General features: G+C 45.4%; 1 protein-coding gene across 1 annotated transcript in view; it reads right to left on the bottom strand.

Moving 5' to 3' along the window:
• The window catches only part of LOC143276601 (uncharacterized), an 85,383-nt gene that overhangs the window by 33,196 nt on the left and 31,331 nt on the right, over positions 1-20,856 (bottom strand). The window contains exons 2-10 of the mRNA XM_076581204.1: positions 17,868-20,124; positions 15,807-16,030; positions 13,956-15,174; positions 10,206-10,435; positions 9,337-9,554; positions 7,847-8,026; positions 6,022-6,243; positions 3,535-3,676; positions 381-574 (exon numbers count right to left, since the gene is read on the bottom strand). Of these exons, the coding sequence (XP_076437319.1) occupies positions 381-574; positions 3,535-3,676; positions 6,022-6,243; positions 7,847-8,026; positions 9,337-9,554; positions 10,206-10,435; positions 13,956-15,174; positions 15,807-16,030; positions 17,868-20,124 (4,886 nt within the window). The remainder of the gene's footprint in view (positions 1-380; positions 575-3,534; positions 3,677-6,021; positions 6,244-7,846; positions 8,027-9,336; positions 9,555-10,205; positions 10,436-13,955; positions 15,175-15,806; positions 16,031-17,867; positions 20,125-20,856) is intronic.

Below are 20,856 nucleotides of genomic sequence, written 5' to 3'. Positions count from 1 at the left end.
CAACAAAGCTACACTACACACCAACACCAACAACACATCACACACCAACAACACACCACACCACACTACAACAAAGCTACACTACACACCAACACCACAACACATCACACACCAACAACACACCACACCACACTACCACAAAGCTACACTACACACCAACACCAACAACACATCACACACCAACACCACACCACACCACACTACAACAAAGCTACACTGCACACCCACACCACAACACATCACACACCAACAACACACTACCACAAAGCTACACTATACACCAACACCAACAACACATCACACACCAACAACACACCACACCACAGTCCCACAAAGCTACACTACACACCAACACCAACAACACAGAACACATCTCTCACATCTCCTGGGATAGGTGGCAAGGCCTCCATGGGGATGTCAAACTGAACGTGGCAGTAACTGCCGGCGATGACATCGCCGTCACGAGCCCCGCCCTCAATCACATGACGGATCTTCTTGCACTGGTCAAAGTTTCCGAACATGTGGATGTTTCCCTCCAGCATTCCACGGCCCGGCTTTCCTGAGGCGTCCACAACTGTTGGAAAAGAGAGAGAAAGAGATAGAATGTGGAAAAATTCACTCTTATCTGTAAACAAAATCACTGTCCAAAACTAAAGGAATTTTTTCTTCTTCTTCTTCTTCGTTCGTGGGCTGCAACTCCCACGTTCACTTGTATGTACACGAGTAGGCTTTTACGTGTATGACCATTTTCAACCTGCCATGTAGGCAGCCATACTCCGCTTTCAGGGGTGTGCATGTTGGGTATGTTCTTGTTTCCATAACACACTGAATGTTTATTGTAAATACCCAGTCAGAAATTATGATGAACTGGATGTGAAAGACACTTTCCATGTTTTATGGACAATCAGATTTGTATCTTGTGTTTTCAGAGTGAAAACAATGTCCAGACTCAGGAGTTAAGAACTGAAAGGAGAAAAGCAAGAAACAAACATAAGAATTAAAAAAATCATCTAAAGAAAGACTTCCACTTCCAGAGGCTGACAAACCAGAAGGCTGGGACTCGGTACTCTTGCTAAAGGTTAGTTTCAGTGTCAGTTTCTCAAGAAGGCATCACTGCGTTCAAATAAATCCATATCTGCTACACCATATCTGCTTTGCAGATGCCTGACAGCAGCATAACCCAACACGCTGATAAAGGCCTTGAGTTCATGGCATGCAAATGTTTGTTTATCCATCAGAGTACATTTCTTCTGCCAAAAATTTGCCAGAGGACAGCGCTTAGTTGCCATGGGATCTTTTTCAGTGCGCCAAGTGCGTGCTGCATATGGCACTTCAGTTTATCATCTCACTAGATGCTAAGTTTATTTTCCAGTCAAATTTGGGACAAGGGGCAAGAGCAGGAATTGAACCAAGACCCTCACAGACACTGTGCTGGCGGTTAAGCTAACCGTTCTGTCACCTCCCTCCTGTAAAGGTGAAAGGTCCCATAGCGTTTCACTGCCATGGGGACGGTGAGTTCCATTTCACTGTCTCTGTGACTCAGCTTAGGAAGGCCAGCCCCAGTCCTGGCCTTCCACTGCTTTCAGCCTTCCTCATCCAACGTCAGGCACCCTTTCACACCTGGGTGGAGTGAGGAAAATCATAGAAAAAAGCCTTTCCCAAGGATACAGCACCATGTCAAACACTGGATTAGAAGTCCAATGCCTAACCAATTCTGCCCCAACATATTCCTCTTGTAAATGACCTCAAAATACAACACCTCTTCCTATCCGTAGATACCATATCAGCAAAACTGGACCCCTCCCCATTTAAATACCTTCTGAATCATGAATGTCCGACAAATGCAATAAATTTCTAATTATTTCCCTGGTTACAGAGATAATCACATATCCCTCCAAGCCAACTTCCTTCCCTTATGTATGCCCCCCCCCAACCCCCCCTCCCACCACCTTCCCCACACATGATAAATCTTTTTTTACTTCAAAGAGAAAGAGATAACCAAACTACTTCCATACCTTCCCTGCTTTTTTTTTTTCCTCCAGTGGCTGCACTTTCCCCTATCTAAGTTTCCTAGATACCACAGAAATACCAGAGCACCTACACTCTCAAGCAGACTAAAAGAGCTGAGTACAGGAACATATCTTTATTCTGCAAAAAGCACCAAGCCAAAGAAAATCCCCTTCCTTTTTCCCTTCATTATCTTTTATAAATTTTTTCATATTCCATGATGAGTAGAATACTACACACACACAAAAATATTTGAAGAAGAAACCTTAACCCCTCTCCAAGAAAAAGTACTGTTAAATGATATTTCAATAACTGCTAAATGGGAGGGAAAAAATCTGACTAACGTAAATGTACTAAACATCTTATTGTCTTTTTTCCTTCTCCACCTTGTCTCCCAGCTCTCTCTCATCTCACCCCTTGCAGTAGAGAGATAAGACACACACATAAGCAAACTGGGGTCTCATCTGCTTTCTTTGGCTGTTCCCACACCCCTCTCCCCACTCCCCCATCTCTCTCACCCCACTCCAAGAAGTAGCAGAGAGAAACGACACACGTGTAACTTCCATAAAGCTAATTAGAACTTTTTTTGAGCCAGGTAAGATCAGCCAGTGGAATCACCCCCCCCCCCTTTTTTTTTTAGGCAGAAGATAAGCAGTATCTTTTTTCTGCACATTTCAATTAAATTTTCTTTTTTTTTTCTTCTTTTTTTTTTTCAAGGCAACAGATAAGCAGCATCTTTTCACTGCACATTTCTCATGATCAGATTTCATCCAGTGTGTCCCTGTTAAGTTTCCAGCTGACAGCAGATACTTCACAAGGTCCTTTCTTATCATATGGTGGTGTTTTTTTCTCTGAATAATGAAGAACAGGTGCTAGGAAGGAGGGAGGGAGTGTGTGTGTGTGTGTGTGTGTGTGTGTGTGTGTGTGTGTGTGTGTGTGTGTGTGTGTGCGTGTGTGTTTGAGGGAGGTTATACATATATATATATATATATATATATATATATATATATATATATATATATACACACACACACATACATACATACATACAGAGAGAGAGAGAGGGAGACAGAAGGGAGAGAGAGAGAGGCAGAAGGACAGAGAAAAAGACAAAAATAAAGAGAGGGAGGAAGATGCTGAAAGAGAGAGAGAGAGAGAGAGAGAGAGAGAGAGAGAGGGGAGAGAAAAGGAGAGAGAAGAGGGGAGTGGAAAGGAAAGAGAAAAAAATTACCAATCCATTAATCCAAAGACTATTCATGCCACCCACCTTTTCAAAACACATATGCACACACATGCACACAGAAACACCAAAAACGAACCCCCACCCAGACACACACACACACTCACCCCAACAGATCTCTACACACTCACACACACACACGCCCTCCACACCCACACATACCCCATGCACCCACACACACACACACCTCTACACCCACACTAACATACCCATACCAACACACATACCTCCCCCCCGCCCCCCCCCCCCCACCCCACACACCCTACACCCCCTCCCTCAAGACTCACAGTTGAAGGCCCACATGGAGAAGTTGAAGAGGCTGTGACCAACGTAGCCCAGGTCTGCCAGACACTGCTGAAAGGTGACCGTGGAGTTCCTCCCCAACTGCTGTAACCCTTGGTCCATCTTCTGTAACACCATCTGCTGCACCTGTAACACAGTAACAACAACACTGATGATGATGATGATGATGTTGGTGATGAGGATGAGGATCACTCCACATCACAGATGATCTGACTCCTGGCAATTCAGCCACCACCCGCCTTATGAATGAAACCTTGTATGTCAGGTCCATCATCGTGCCAGAATTATCCGATATTGGCCATGCAACTTCCAAACACCTACATGATGGTTTCGCACACAGTTACAGTGTTGGAAAGAGAAAAGCCGGGTGCCCTCCCCCCCCCCCGTCTCTGTCTCTATCTCTTTTTGTCTCTGTCTTCATCTCTCTCTCTCTTTCTCTCTCTCAATTTCTCAATCCAATTTGGCTGTAAATTATATCATTGATACAGAGAACATAACAACAGAGATCTGATTTGTCCATTTTGCAAAACCTTCAAGGAAAATGAACTACATTTCGTTTTGTGCTGTCCAGCCCTTACTAAAACTGGACGAAAGTTTATTCCTTACAAGTACTACCAATATCCATGCGCCTTTAAACTAAGTCTTTTGATGTCATCCACTAGACAACGTGACATGTTCTCTATCATGTTTCTTGCATAAAACATTTAAACTTAAGAGAAATTATAACCTCATAGTATGTCATGAACAATCGTTTCTCATTTCTAGGACCATTTTGTTGAAATTTAATTTTGTTCTTGAATATTTTGTAATGGTATTTGTTCACTTACCCCTTTATGAGGGGCCATGGCCTGATGAATAAAACATTCGCATTCTCTCTCTCACTCACTCTCTCCATCTGTCTGGCAGTTTGTAAGACTTTTCCGGTAACGCTTGATTGATTGTAGATGGCAGGACTGGAATTACCATATTCAAAATAGTGAAAGATTCAGTTTGTATAGAACTTTTGGACATAAGCATGATGTTAAACAGTACTTGGTATCTTACATGGACATGTATTTCAAGTATGTAACAACAAGATTTTGGTTAGGCGTGTCAGATTTAGCTACACATTACTAAAGATAGAGATTTTACTGACAATGATTTAATTTGCCCACTATGTAAAGAAGACAAAGAAGACGAGGCACATTTTGTTTTTCGTTGTCCAGCTCTTTGTAGAAGTAGAGAAAAATATATACCACCTAAGTACTATCGATAGCCATGTTTATTCAAATTGAGTTTATTATTGTCATCCACGAGACTTGCTGATATATGGGATCTGGCACTGTTTTTACACCAGGCATTTAAATTTAGGGATATCGTGACATCTTAAGATGCTGTACTTCATTGCAGCGTTTATGTAATATGTGTACTTATTATGGTTGGTTATATATTTTCATTTTGTTTGTTATTACTTATATTGTCACTTACCCCTTCATAAGGGGCCTAGGCCTATTAATGAATAAATAATCTGAATCTGAATCCATGTGTCTTCATCCCCAACCTTCGGTATGAAGCGTTTCATCAGCCCAAGCCCCATAAACGCCACCTGTCTCTGTCTCTTTTTGTCTCAATCTCTGTCTGTCTCTCTCTTTGTCTCTGTCTCTCTGTCTCTCACTCTCTCCATCTTTCTTCATCCACCCACCTTAGGCATGAAGCACTGCATCAGCACCAGCCCCATAAACACCCCCTGTCTCTGTCTCTTTTCATCTCTATCTCTGTCTGTCTCTTTCTGTCTAGTATATTCCGAAAAATTACATGCTTTATCCTTCGATGACTGGGGTTCAGCATTTATTGCAAGATGAACATTGCATCCATGACCTTGGTAGAGACATTTATTTTGCAAACCGATGTCGTTACTGCTTTTTCCCTTTTCTTAACTTTTTCTTCTGAAGATTTACTTGACATTGTTGATTATGTTCACAGTATACTATGACAACAGTTCACTCTAACACTGTCAGCATGATCAGTTGTAAGGGGTCATATGCCTATACAATAAAATTCTTGCATTCTCTCTCTGTCTCTGTCTCACTCTCTCCATCTTTCTTCATCCACCAACCTTTGGCACGAAGAGTTGCATCAGCCCAAGCCCAACAAACACCCCCTGTTCCTATCTCTGCTTGTCTCTCTCTTTGTCTGTCTCTCTCTGTTTCTGTCTCTGTCTCTCTCAGTGATGTTCGGAATTTGTCAATTTTCTTGTACAATGCATTTAAACCTAGAGACAATGTATTGTCGATGAAATGATTTAAACATCAATTTTGTTTGACATGACCGTTGACATGTATGTATAACATTTTGGTATGGCTGTGATGTGCTTGTATGTTTATGTACACCCCTTTATGAGGGGCGATGGCCTGTAATGAATAAAGTATTCACATTCGCATTCTCTTTCTCTCTCACACTCTCCATCTTTCTTCACCACCCACCCCACCCACCTTGGGCATGAAGCGCTGCATCAGCCCCATGACCATGCCCATGTCAACGCTCTCCGCCAGGGACAGCAGGAGATCGGTGGGCACAGCCTCCACCATGGACATCATGCGCTCCATGTCCACCGAGGCCAGCAGGCTGGGGATGAGGTTCGGGTCCGCCGAGAACTGCTCCATCACCCGCTTCATCTGGTCCGCGTTCAGCTTGGTGGCCAGCGTGAACAGGTCCTGTGTGAGGAGAGGTGTGTAGGTAGGTATGTAGAATAGAATAGAATAGAATAGAACAGAACAGCATAGAAAAGAATAGAAAAGAATAGGGTAGAACAGAAAAGAATAGAACAGAACAGGGTAGAACAGAATAGAACAGAAAAGAACAGAATAGGGTAGAATAGAATAGAACAGAACAGAAAAAAAAAGAATAGAACAGAACAGGGTTGAACAGAACAGAACAGAATGGCATGGAAAAGAAAAGAATAGAATAAAATAGAACAGAACAGAATAGAATATAATAAATTCTAATGTCATGAAACCTTAAGGTTTATAAGACACAAGTACAATAAATAAATAGACAATTAATTAATTAATTAATTAACATAATAAACTGGAACAGCATTCATAAACAAATTTTCCTAATCTGAAGTGAAAATATTCAGCAACTGTTAGCATCGACTGACCTGGAACATTTCCTGTGCTATTTGAATTTTGAATATCTTATATAAATTGTTCCCATTAGGCTTTATATTTAATGCAATGATCAAGGAGATGGATTTCCAATATGTTACATTTGCTACACAATCTGTCTTCTCGTGGAATATTCAAATACCTACCCTCTTCAATTTTTAGGTCATGCACGCTTATTCAGGTTTGTACTCTGCTACAATCTTATTGTAAAGTTTTAGCTTTAGTATTTTTTCTCTTTTATCTTTTATGTATGTATGTATGTATGTATGATAGTCAGTCGTGTTTGACTATGACCATCAGAACAGCAGAGTGCGAGGTAACTGCTGTCCTGACTACCTGGGCTAGAATTTGGTTGAAGTGGAGAGGGTCTTGCCCAGTTTACACCCCCCCCCACTCCCGCTCTCGGCCATGAGGGTTTTAGGCCTGTTGGTGTTGGGATGGTTAAAAAAAAAAAGGCCAACTAGCTCCCAAGGCTGCAGCACTAGTGATAGGTAGATGTGGAACAAAAAGCAAGGTTTGAAAATTTTTTAAAAGTTTGATCATTTGGATTTTTGAAATACATTTTAGCTTAATAATTTCTTGTTACAAAATAAGTTTTTAAACACAATTTACACATGAATTTATCTTCTGTTTTTGTTAAAATATAATTCTAGTATAGTTTCTTGACATAAAATAAGTTTTTAAACATATTTCTTTGTTAAAAAAAAAATTTTCAGTAGATTTTCTTGATAGTGAAATAAGTTTTTTAACATTTAGATTATCATTTTTTGTTAAATAAAATTTGAATATAATTTCATGATACAAAATAAGTTTCTAAACATTTAAATCATCTTTTTTGTTAAAATATGATTTCAGCATATTTTCTTAATACAAAATAAGTTTTTAAACATTTAAATCATCGTTAAAAAACCCCATTCATAATGATGATTATCACCCACCCACACCCCCACACCACACCCAACCAATCCCACCCTTCCACCCACACACTCACTTTAAGTGACATGGAACCAGTCAGGTTCAGCAGTCCTATAGGCGTCATGGACCAATTCATGTCCAGCATCACACACACTTACACCCAACCACCCACCAACCCACCCCACACACTCACACCCCCCACCCTCTCCACCCATCCCCCTATCCACACACTAACTTTAAGTGGCATGGAACCAATCAGATTCAGCAGTCCCTCGGGCGGCACAGATTGCATCATTTCCAGCATGACATCAGTGGGCATCACATTGGTCAGGTTGACGATGCCGTCAGGGGGCAGAGTCTCCAACAGCTTCATCGTCTGCTCCGGGGTCTGCGACTTGGTGATGTTCAGCACCACCTGTGGGCAGACAAGTTAAGGATCATTTCATTTTGAAAATGACGCTACCCCGAAAACGGAGTGTGGCTGCCTATATCGTGGGGTAAAAACGGTCATACACTATAAAATCCCACCCGCATACATATGAGTGAACGTGGGAAATGCAGTCCACGAACGAAGAAGAAGAATACGACACTCATCTGCCAATTCAGTGGTCATGAGGGTCTGGGTAAAAACCTGCTCATGCCCTTTCTTTCAAGATTGAGTGGAAAATCAAACTGATCATCTAGTCATTCGGATGAGACGATAAACCGAGGTGCTGCTGTGTGCGGCATGCACCTGGCGCAGCGAAATAGAACCCATGGCAACAAAAGTGTTGTCCTCTGACAAAATTCTGTAGACAAAATCCACTCAGACAGGTACACAAACATACATGCATACACTCAAGGCCTGACAAGCGTACTGGGTTATGCTGCTGTCAGGCATCTACCTAGCAGATGTGGTGTAGCGTATATGGATTTGTCCAAATGCTGCGATGCCTCCTTGAGATACTGAATCTGAAACTGAAACTATCCCCTTGATCAGTCTAAGAACAACAGAGGGACTGCAGGTCTCTGGGCTGACACATAAAATGTGGCAATACCATGTGGAAATGTGGTAAAGATGGCCTGGCAGGAGAAGATGATAAAGTTTCTTCTCACAGATGCTTCTTCAAGTGTGGTTGAGGGAAAGGTAGTTTGCCATCTTTACCACCAAGGTATTTCCACACTTTTATTGGTGGACTTTCAATTGTTGGGTCAAGGACTTAGAATTTCATAATCATCATCATCATTATCATCATCCCCATCATCATCACCACCTCCACCATCACCATCATGAGGTGGAAGGTGGCAGAATGGTTAAAGACGCTTGCCTGCGAATATAGCGTCCATGAGTGTCTGGGTTTGAATTCCAGTTGTGCCCTTTCTCCCAAGTTTGACTGGAAAATCAAACTGAGCTTCTAGTCATTTTGATGAGTTAATAAACCAAGGTCCATTGTGCAGCAGTCACTTGGTACGCTGAAAAAGAACCCATGGCAACTTAAGCATTGTCCTCTTGTAAAATTCTGTAGAAGAAATCCATTCTTGATAGGCACACAAATATCTATGCATGCACTCAAAGCCTGACAAGCGCATTGGGTTATACTGCTGTCAGGCATCTGCCCAGCAGATATTGTATATCGTTTATAGATTTCTTCAAACAAAGTGACACCCCTTGAGGAATTTAAAACATCATCACAAGTGATCCCCCCCCCCCCCCCCCGCCCCCCACCCTCCGACCCTCCACCTCACCTGAGGCGGCAGTGTGGCCAGGATGTCCATGAGCTGCTCAGAGCTCAGCTTGCCCATCATGCTCAGCATGGCGTCGGCGTCAAAGGCCTGCACCAAGTCCACCAGAACCTCTTTGGGCAGCACGGTGACCATCTTGCCGATCAGATCCTGGGGCAGCAGGTTCATCAACTCTTGTATCTGGGCCGGGGGCAGCAGCTTGGTCATGTTCACCAACAGGTCTGAAAGGTCAAAGACATTAGTGGCTATGTGTTCATGTCACAAACAGGTCTGAAAAGTCAAGGACATTTAGTGTCTAGGTAGTCATGTTCCCCAACAGGCCTGAAAGGTCACAGACATTTAGTGTCTGGGTGGTCATGTTCACCAACAGGTCTGAAAGGTCACAAATATTTAGAGTCTATGTGGTCATGTTAGATAGATACAGCTTGTATCAGAGGCTGACAAAAGCACACAAGCTTACAGTTCGGTCAACAGGAAAGTGACAGCACTAGTAATAAAAAAAACAAACAACAATAACAAACCAACCACCCAGATATACCTACCCTTGGCCAAAATGTTAAGCACTCTCTTCCTCTCTATGTCCACTTCTCTCCCCCCTAGCACCCCCACCTCCCCGCCCCCTCTCTTTCTCTCTCTTCCACCTTTTTGGATATCACATATGATATTTCATTTCATTACCTCGTTAGTTCCAAGTTAACCACCACTGAAATGGAAAAGAGCAAGCACGAATCAAAACAACCAAAACAAAAAAAAAGAAGAAAAAAAAGGAAACCCCAGGTCTACGTTATCTGTATGGGCAAAGAGTTGAGCACTAAAGAATGAAACACACACACACACACACACAAAAAAGCAGCTCCCAGATATATACCAACCTGTGGGCAAGGCATTGAGGACGTTCTCAATGACCTGGGGGGGCATGGACTTCATGAGGGCCACCATGCTTGTGGGGTCCAGGTGGCTCACCAGCTGGTTGATGAGCTCTGGGGGGATGGCCGTCATCAGCTTGGCGATCTGGTCCGGGGGAAGGGCCTGGCTCAGGTTGACCAGCACATCCTGGGGAATGGCCGTCAGCAGGTTGGACAGTGTGGTTGTGTTCACTGACCTGAAGGTTTTAACACAAGAGGTGAATGAATGGTTGGGTTTGTGTGTGTTTGGATAATGAGTGGTTGAGGGCAATGAGTCTGTGTTGTTTTGTGTTGTGTTGTGTTGTTTTGTGCTGTGCTGTGCTGTGCTGTGTAGTGCTGTTGTGTGCTGTGTTGGCGGAAGGATGGCGTTTTAAGGAGATGGCTTTGGTGAAAAGAGGGGGCGAGACTTTTAAGAGCATTGTGTTAGTGAGGAGACAGAGTTAAAAGATATTTGGTTAGTGGAATAGTAATTGCTTTGGTGATGAGAGAGGGCAGTTTTGAAAGGATGGTAATGATGTGGGGAGAGTGAGTTATACAGAGACTGAGGGGAGTTTTCAGGGGATTGTGTTGGTGAGGGAATGGTGGGGGAAGGTGGGGTGTGGGGGTGGGGGTGGTGTTGAAGGGTTTCCACTGGTGTGTGGAAGGTGAAGGGAGTTTTAAAGGGATTTCATTGGTGTTTTAAAGGGGGAAGGGCTGCTTTGGTGAAAGAATGATTTTTAAGAACAGAAGATTGCACTGGTAAGTTCTGGGGTTTTTTCTTTGTTTTTTCTTTTTTTTTTGGTGGGTGGGTGGGGATTGCATTCCTGAAGGGAGGGGGTGTTTCACTGTGATTATAGCATATTACAATCAAAACTAGCACGGAGAAATAGAGAGCAATGATAGGTATAAATGGTTTTATTCATTTAAATCATTATTTCAAACAGAGAAGTATATTAAGATTATAACAAATAAATGGCATAAAATCTGTTTTGCGAAGCTCAGATTGAGAGCACTTGGACTGAATGCCAACAGATTCAGACGTAGCAACATCTCCTTGCCCAATATGTGGTGAAAGCCCAGAAGACGAAAATCATTTCATATTTAACTGCAAAAGATACGATGAATTACGAAAAAACTGCACCATTTTCAATAAAGCTCCAGCGCAGAGAAAAGATTGATGACAGAAAATGAAGATATGATACTTTTACTTGCAAAATATGTATCTGAGGCAATAAATATACAGAAAACGTCCATCATCGGTCCAAATATTCATTAATCAATTAAAAATTAGTATGGGTTCCATGAGGAAAAAAGCAAAGATAAAAAGGAAAGGCTACATTTGGATGGTCAATCTTGACATTGCAATTATTTGATGTGTTTGTATTGATATGATGGGTTTTGATGTTACATGCGTAAATATTTATTATATGATTTGTATGTAATTTAGTACGTGTTGGTATTGATTTGATGTGTTTTGATAATACATGCATAAATATTTATTATATGATATATCTGTACTTTGTTTTCTGTGTACTGTCCAAACCTTGGAGACGAACAACTAAAAAAAGGCAACATGTACTTTTAAGCGAATGACAAACTGCCAAAGTGTCGCACATCTCTTATTAGTTTGTGTTGTTTCAATTCTGTTTTTTTTTGTTTTTTGCTTGTTTGTTTTGTTGTTGTTGTTGTTGTTGTTGTTGTTGCTTTCCCTTTCTGTTCCATTCCATTTATTTTGCACCATTTTGTTCTGATTTGTACCTACTATGTCACCAGAGCTTCTCAGCTATAGACATTAAACATTTCAGTGGTCAGTGTTCTCTGTCTCCACCTCTCTTCACTCCGCGGTATCCACCGCTTTTCTCTCTGGCTGTCTTTCCTCATCTCTCTTCCTCTCTCCGTCCACTAACCTTCCACCCACTATCCCCTTCCTCTCTGTGCTAAACTGACCCTTCCCGGTCAATGTCCAAACTGGTCAACAAATAGTGTGTGTGCGTGTTGGGGGGGGGGGGGGTGGGGGGGGTGAGGGCGCGCGTTAGTTCCGTAAGTTTGCTATGACTGTAAGAGTGATAGCATTATGTCCACTACAACGTCTCAGTCAAGAGCACCCCAGGCCCACCCACCCCGTGTCTTGTGTGTTTGCTGCGCGACTCGAGATAAAAGTACTGTGAGTACTAGGGGCCGTGAGTAGTACTGTGTACGGACGGGGGTCATCTTTCTTCCAAGGGGGCCTGACGGGCGTAGGTACAGAAACCATCTGTTTCCACACAACGAGATACAGACCAACACACACTGTAACACCACACACACACACACACGGCACTAACACTGAACAGGTCTCTCCGTTTCCGTGGTCCGGAATTTATCTGGCAAGTCTTTGTGGTTTCTTCTAAGTGCTCAATTTCAGACAGTTGGAAGAGAGAGGAGGAAGGGCAAGGGAGAGAGAGAGTGACAGAGACCGAGAGAGGGGGATAGTTGAGTGGGGTCAGGGGTAAATGAACGACTTCAAGGGGGAGACAGACAGACAGACAGAGAGGGACAGAGACAGACAGATTAACAGGCAGACAGAGAGACAACAGAGACCGACAGAGACAGACAGAAAGAGAGAGAGACAACAGAGACAGACAGAAAGAGAGAGAGAGAGAGGGAGACAGAGGGAGAGAGAGAAGGAGAGAAGAAACAGAGAGGGGAGGGAAAGAGACCGAGGCTGGCGGGGTACCGGATACAGAGAGATAGATCTACACAAGACGGAAGCGATGAAGACCAGAAAGCCGCAGAAAGGGAACGAGAGATAAAGAAACAAAGAGACGAAATAAAAGAGGAGACAGTTCAAAGAGAGCGAGGAATACGGGGAGGGGAGAGGGGAGGAGAGAGAGAGAGAGAGAGAGAGAGAGAGAGAGAGAGAGAGACAAAGACAGACAGACAGAGAGAGACAGATAGAGACAGAGAATCAAGGGACAGAGACAGAGGAAGGTAGGCAGAGAGAGAGAGAGAGAGAGAGAGAGAGAGAGAGGGAGAAAAGAGAGAGAGAGGGAAAGAGAGGCTGGAAGGGGGAGAGAGAGATCTATACAAAGCGGAAGCGATGAAGACCAGAAAGGCAGAAAGGGAAGGGGAGATAAAGAAACAAAGGAATAGAATAAAAGAGGAGAGAGTTCAAAGAGAACAAGGAAAACGGGGAAGAAGAACAGAGGGAGAAACGGTGGAAGAAGAAGGAGAGACAGGAATGGAGCGATAAAGACCCGAGAAAGGCAGACAGGCAGGTGAAGATACCCAAGCAAAACATTGGAGAGAAGAAAAGAGTCTTCGTGTGTTAGTCTTCAGTTAGACGTCTTTCCACTGTCAGTGATATTAGAATGTGTGTGCGTGTGTGTGTGTGTGTGTGTGTGTGTGTGTGTGCGTGTGTCTGTGTGTGTGTGTGCGTGTGTCTGTGTGTGTGTGTGTGTGTGTGTGTGTGTGATCTTTCTTCTGGCAGGGGCAGTGTGGTGGGTGGGACGGGCGTTACACAAAACACGTTTCTACACAGCGAGACACACACACAGACATACACACACAACGTTGGAACCCATTCCCAACGCTTATTCACACTGCAGAATACAACACGCCCAACAATCACCCAAACACACGCCCTTTCTACCATTAACTCCCCACCCCCCCTCCCCACACACATACACACACACACACACACTAAAACAACCAGAACCAACAAAACAACAACAAAACCACCAAAACACCACCACCCACCTGATAAGTCTCCTGAGCTCTCTGGGACGCAGGGACTCCATGATAGGAGCCACGGTGACGGGCGAGAACGACTGCACCATTTTGCCAAGGGTACCCGGCGGCACGGAACTGGCCAGCTTCTCGATAGTCCTGGGCGGCAGCTTGGTGACGATGTTCCTCAGGGCCCCTACCTGCACCCGCCCAAAGAAGGCCTCGATCCGACTCTGGGGCACCTTCATGATCATGTTGGCGAAAGCTCCGATCGTCCGCTGCGGGAGAGCGTCGATCATCTTCACGATGCTCTCAGGGGGGATGATGGACAGCGTGTAAGCGATGGCTTCCAGGGGGAGAGCTGACGCTATTGGAACGCCTTCTTCTCCGGACAGGATGGCAGCTCCCTCCGCGATGGCTTGAGGTGGGAGGGAGTCTATGACGCCCAGAAGGACGTCGCGAGGGATGGCTTTGATGAGCTTGGTCAGTGTGTCCTGCGGGACTGAGAGCAGAATGTTGGCCACTTTCTCGGTGGTGGCCACGATGAGTTCCGGGGAGTGCTCCACAGGGTCCTCAGTCAGCACGATGTCCATCAGGGCTTTGATGGTGTCCATGGGAACGGCCTTCACCAGCTTCCCGAAATGTTTCGGGGGAAGCACGTTGAGCACTATGGACACCACGTTCTCCGGCAAGGCCTGAGCGGTCTTCACCATCGCCTCGGGGGACATGGCAGTCATCAGAAGTTGCACCATCTCCGGGGTGACGTGACGAACGATCTTCTTCAGCTGGTTCTTCGTCAGCTTCTCTGACATGTCAGCCACCACCTTGGGAGGGACGGCGTTCACCACTTTCACCAGCAACTCTGATGGAATCTCCTTCAACAGCACGTCCAACGCGGAGAAATCTACCGACATGGTGTTGAGCATGTCAAACACTTTTTTCACGGGTAACGCAGCAGACAAGTTGGCAATGGTTTGATCGGGAAGTTTGCCCAGAATCTCCAGAATGAGATCCTTGGGGAAAGAACCAGAACCAGAACCTGAGAAATTGCTGACGAGGTCTGGAGACAGGATGTTGTTCATCAGCTGGGTCATGCCTTTGCGGTCCTGTGCCAAAGCTATGGTGAGATTGACGATCAAGTCCACAGGCAAACGTTTGGACAAGGAGACCAGCGCTTCTGGAGGAACTGCCGTCATCAGACGATCAATGGCCTGAGGAGGGATGGACTTCAACACGGCCATCATCTGACCTGTGAACAAAGAGGACATGAAGATGTGTCAAAAATAAGTGTGCGAAAGGGAGGAGAGAGGAAGGGGTGGGGGAGAAAGCGAAATCTATGGGTGATGGGGTGTGACAGATGAAGGCTGAAGAAGGGTGGGGGGGAGTCATTCGTGAGAGTGAGCATGAGAGAGAGAGAGAGAGAGAGAGAGAGAGATGGACAGGCCGAAATCTTTAGATAGAATGATGGGCGTAAACAGAGACACATCCGAGTATAGCAGAATATCTTCTTAACTCAGAGTCAAAAAGTGTTGTAAAAACAACAAAAAATGTGTCATAAATTGGAGGGCGTTCCAGGCCTGTGTACTGGTTGAGGCTAGACTTTCGGCTTATTTCACCTTCCACTTCCACTTTCTGATGCGTGAGCCACCCAGAATGAGAGAATCTTTACCAACGAGAACACAAGGACAGATATAAGACACACTGCAGGAAAAAACAGCGAACCCCCTCTCCACCCTACCTCCAACCTCACTCCCCCCCCCCTCCCCACCACCTGCCTCGGCTAAAATGGCTACCCGAGCGACATGGGACATACAAAGAGACAGACAGAGAAACCAAACATTGGACAGAGAAGAGAAAACAGCCAATCAACACCAGACGTACCAGCAGGAAATGAACCAAGCAAGTTTTCCAGAAACCCCGGGGACTTCATGAGGGTCACCATTTTGGAAGGGTCCAGGTGGCTGACTAGCTGGTCGATGAGCTCTGGGGAGATGGCCGTCATCAGCTTGCCGATCTGCTCTGGGGGAAGGGCCTGGCTCAGGTTGACCAGCACGTCCTGGGGAATGGATGACAGCAGGCTGATCACGGTTGTCATGTTCACCGACCTGAAACACACATGGAAAAAAGACTCGCTGGGTTATGAATAAGAAGAGGGAATTGGGGTTACATGTACGTGTCGGTAGGGTTGTTTGGTTTTCTATTGTATTTGTTTAACAAATGTTTTACCAAAGCATGTACTGATGCTCATACCGTCGTCAGGGTATTAGACGTTGTCAGAAAGTATAAAATGGTCATTTTGCGGACAGCATAGTGGATTCCTCCCTCGTACGATTAAATAATGGATGAAGGACTAGAATTACGGATGCATCGATCCATTACACATGTTCTATTGATCTCACATTTGTTTCACCCCAGATAACAATGACACGTACTTGTGAAGCGTGGATGATCAGTTAAAATGCGACATAATATAATCAGAAAAAAAGAAAGAAAAAGTAACTGAGCATGCAGGCGATGACAAAAGCTGATAAGTCTTTGTCCGCCTTTACGTCTATTAGTATTACCATGGGTATCCAACAGGGGTCTATAACTGCTCCATTACCTTTCATGCTGTCTTGCACGAAAGCCCCTTTCTAAATCAACCAACATCGTTAAACAAACTGAACATAGCTGTTTTGACGAGCAAACAGCATAACTTCAAGTAACTTTTGTGAATAAAATAACAAATTACTTGGGCTGCCTCCACATGTTTCTGCCTGCGTAAGAACTCATTATCCTGTTGTCCCTGTAACATCCACACGACTCCCATGCAACAACCCCCTCCCACCCAGCCTCTTGTCCGTTAAAATTTTGGCTCTGCGAGGAGGATAGTGCACATTGCGTCATATGCTAAAGGGTCAGTTGGTCAGTTGCCATGTCAGTCTCGGGACCCAAGCAGCGCACTTGGCTACATAAGGATGACATAACACGAAGTTTACACTAACACGGGCGTTACCAAACAAGCATTATAAACGGAACATGAACACATATCAATAAAACATTTTAGACAAACAACAAGCATACCTACTTCTCAAATGCTTTCTCCTACTGGTGTGTGTGTGTGTGTGTGTGTGTGTGTGTCTGTGTGTGTGTGAGGGGGAGGGAGTGAAGAGGTGTGTGTGTGTGTGTGAGAGGGGGAGGGAGTGAAGGTGTGTGTGTGTGTGTGTGTGTGAGTGTATACATGTGTGTGTGTGTGTGTGTGTGTGTGTGTATACATGTGTGTGTGTGTGTGTGTGTGTGTGTGTGTGTGTGTGCTTCAGTCGGTTTTATTTTGTCTCATTCCTGTTTTTTTTATGGATTGTTTTTTATCCCCCCCCCTTCTCTCTCTCGTTTACCCCTCTCTATCGCTTCTCCATTTCTGTCCTGCTAGACAATGTGTCTGTCTGTTTTTCTGTCAGACTCAGCTGACCATGGTCAATGTCCAAGCTGGTCAGCAGATACGAAAGTTCCATGTTTGCTGTATGATAACACTGTGCCCTGTTTGAAAAGCCCTCCTGTGTGCTGTGGTTGCTGCCTGAGATAAAAACCAGCATTGTCCGCGCAGTCATCTTTCTTCAGGAAATGTCGTCACCAGACACTCCATTTGTTTAACATGACTCAGAGAGCATACAACACAATATTGGTCACGTTACATCGACAGATACATGCAAAAAACAACAACGATAATAACAATAAACTTAACAAAACATTAACTTCATCCAAAATACAACCATGACAGCAGTTTATCAGCATCAACGATAATGAAGACGGAAAAACAACAACAACCGAGACTGTGATTACTTTCATGTGAAGAGACTCCACGACAGAAGTCATTCCCTTCATGACAGAAGTCATGGTGCAATACCATCAACAACACAACAACAAAACAACTTCAACAACAAACAAAACAAAATCTACACCTACTTGATAAGTCTCCTGAGTTCTCTCGGACGCAGGGACTCCATGATGGGGGCCACAGCAACTGGAGAAAAAAGTTGCACCAATTTTCCCAGGTTCTCAGGCGGCACAGAACCAGCCAACTTCTCGATAGTATTGGCTGGCAGTTTCATGACGATGTTCCTCAGAGCCGCTACCTGCACTTGTGCAAAGAAGGCCTTGATCCGATCCTGAGGTACATCCATGATCATGTCAGCGAACGCCCCCATCGTCTCCTGTGGCACAGCATCGATCATCTTCACGATGCTTTCAGGAGGGATGATGGAGACAGCGTAAGCCATAACTTCGACGGGGATAGCAGAGGCTATCGGTGCACCTTCTTCTCCTGACAGTAAGGCAGCCCCTTCCGCTATGGCCTGTTGGGGGAGGTAGTCCAGAACGCCCAGAACGACATCCCGGGGGATGGCTTTAATGAGTTTGGTGAGTGTGTCGTCTGGCACCGAGAGAAGAATACTGGCTACTTTCTGGGTGATGGCCGTTATATTCCGAGGCGAATGCACTGTGGGATCTTTATTTAGCACAATGTCCATCAGGGATTTGATGGTGTCCATGGGCACAGCCTTCACCAGTTTCCCGACGTGTTTGGGCGGAAGCACGTTGAGCACAATGGACACGACGTTCTCTGGTAAGGCCTGAGCCATTTTGATCATCAAAGGAGGAGGGATGACAGTTACAAGAAGTTGCACCATCTCCGGTGTGACGTGACGAACGATCTTCTTCAGCTGGTTCTTTGTCAGCTTCCCTGACATGTCAGCCACCACCTCGGGCGGGACGGCATTCACCACTTTCACCAGCAACTCTGATGGAATTTCGTTCAACAGCACATCCATTTGGACTGCTGGGAGATCTTTTGATACAGCACTGAACACATCATACGCTTTTTTCACGGGTAATGCAGCAGCCACGTCGGCAATGGTTTGATCGGGGAGTTTGCCCAGAACCTCCAGGATGAGATCCTTGGGGAAAGAACCAGATCCAGAAAATTTGCTGACGAGTTCTGGAGACAGGATGCTGTTCATCAGCTGGGTCATACCTTTGCGGTCCTGTGCCATAGCTATAGTGAGGTTGACGATCATGTCCACAGGTAAACTCTCGGACAAGGAGACCAGTGTTTGAGGTGGCACTGCCATCACCAGACGACCCATAGCCTGAGGAGGGATGGTCTTCAACAAGTCCACCATCTGATCCGTGGACACATAAGACATCACCTGCAGGATCTTGTCCTCAGGGATGGAGGAAATCATGCTGGAAAACACTTGCGGTGAGATGATCGCGGTCAGGTTCCCCACCAGGTCCTTGGGCAGCGCTTCCAGCACGGCCTGGATCATGTCGGGCTTCAGCAGACTGCTAACGTCAGGCACGTGGGTGGCAGGAAATGACGTCAACAGCTTCGCCACCTGCTCAGCCGTGATGGACCCCACCATTTTTCTCAGCTGGTTGGGAGTGATGTCTCCGAGGAAGGACTCCACAAATCCTGGGGGGAGACTGACGATCAGCTGGGAAATGATGTCGGGAGGGAGGGAGGTGATGAGCGTCACCAGCACCTCGGGAGGCAGCGATTTGAGCAGTCGGTCCAGATTCTGTGGACTCAGCGTCTTGGTCAGCTCTAGTACGATGTCTGGTGGCAGCACGTCCATCAGCTCCACCAGTGTTTTGGAGTCCATGGACTGGGTCAGATTGAATATCCCTTCTGGGGACATGGACTTAAGCAGCTTTTTGGCCTGCGGCGGTGGCACGGTCCTCGTCAGGTTCACAATGCCTTCCGGAGGCAGCATCATCACCAGGTGCTGCAGCTGATCCGGGTTGAAGGCCTCGGTCAGGTTCGTTAACCCCTCCTTGGGCACGAAACCCAGTAACTGCATCAGCTGCGGCTGGGTCATGCGGGCCGCCAGCTTCAGAACGTCGTCAGCAGGGATGGACGTCAGCACGCGCATGATCTCCTCCGGGGGCAGGGTGGACACGATGTAGAGGATTTCGTCTGCCCCCACTGACGTCATCAGCTGGGGAATGTCTTCAGTTTTGGTGTCTTTGACGTAGCTGCGGATGGCTTCCTCTCCCAGGAAGTTGAGGACGAAGTAGAGGATCTGCCTCTTCTGTCTGTGGCGCCCTCTGACGTTGCTGTCTGCGGACACATCGCGCTGGAGATGACTGAGGTCCCTCTGGTGGAAAACGCCTCTCCAGTGGCTGAGGGACTCTGCGTGTCTTTTTTCCTTTTGGAATGGATCTGCACGGCAAAACTCTGGGGTTAGGAGGAGGAGGAGAAGGGATGGGCGAGAGGATGGGAAGAAAGAGGAAGAGGAGGAGAAAGAGCTTAGACGGCATGGGAAAAATGGAGGGAGGTGAACAGGAGAAAAAAAAAGGGAGGGGGGAGGGGAGAAGAGGAGAAGGAAGGTAAGAGACTGCACATTCCACCCTCTCGTTTTCTCATCCTCTCCCTCCTCTCTCTCTCTCTGATGTCACATGCTCAAATACTTATTATATGATTTAAATATACCTTGTTTCCTGTGTACTGTCCAAATCTTGGAGACGAACGACAGGGAAAAAAAGGCACAGTATCCCCCTGCCACATGGGCTTTTTTTTTTTTAAAGCTTACGACAAAGTACTAAAGTGTTTCAATTCTGTTGTTCCTTTCTGTTCCATTTTAACTGTTTTGCACCATTAATGTTCAGATTTGTACAGGTCTACTATGTCACTAGAACTTTACAGCTAATGACATTAAACATTACAGTGTTTAGTGTTCTCTCTCTCTCTCTCTCTCCTAACTCCCTCCGCTAGCTCCCCCTCTCCTCTCCCCATTCTCTCTGTATAGCGATGTCTTTCCCTCCCCCCTCTCTTTCTCCACCTCACCCCTCTTTGCCCTTCTCCCCCCCGCCCCCTCCAACCCCCCTCCCCGAATTGTATCTATAGATGCATACTGCTTGTTCTTCACGCCGTTTATTTCACGCTCTGTGAAAC

Source organism: Babylonia areolata, chromosome 32 (genome assembly GCF_041734735.1).
Source record: "Babylonia areolata isolate BAREFJ2019XMU chromosome 32, ASM4173473v1, whole genome shotgun sequence".
Lineage (NCBI taxonomy): Eukaryota > Metazoa > Mollusca > Gastropoda > Neogastropoda > Buccinidae > Babylonia > Babylonia areolata.
This window is presented reverse-complemented; position numbering and strand designations above follow the sequence as displayed.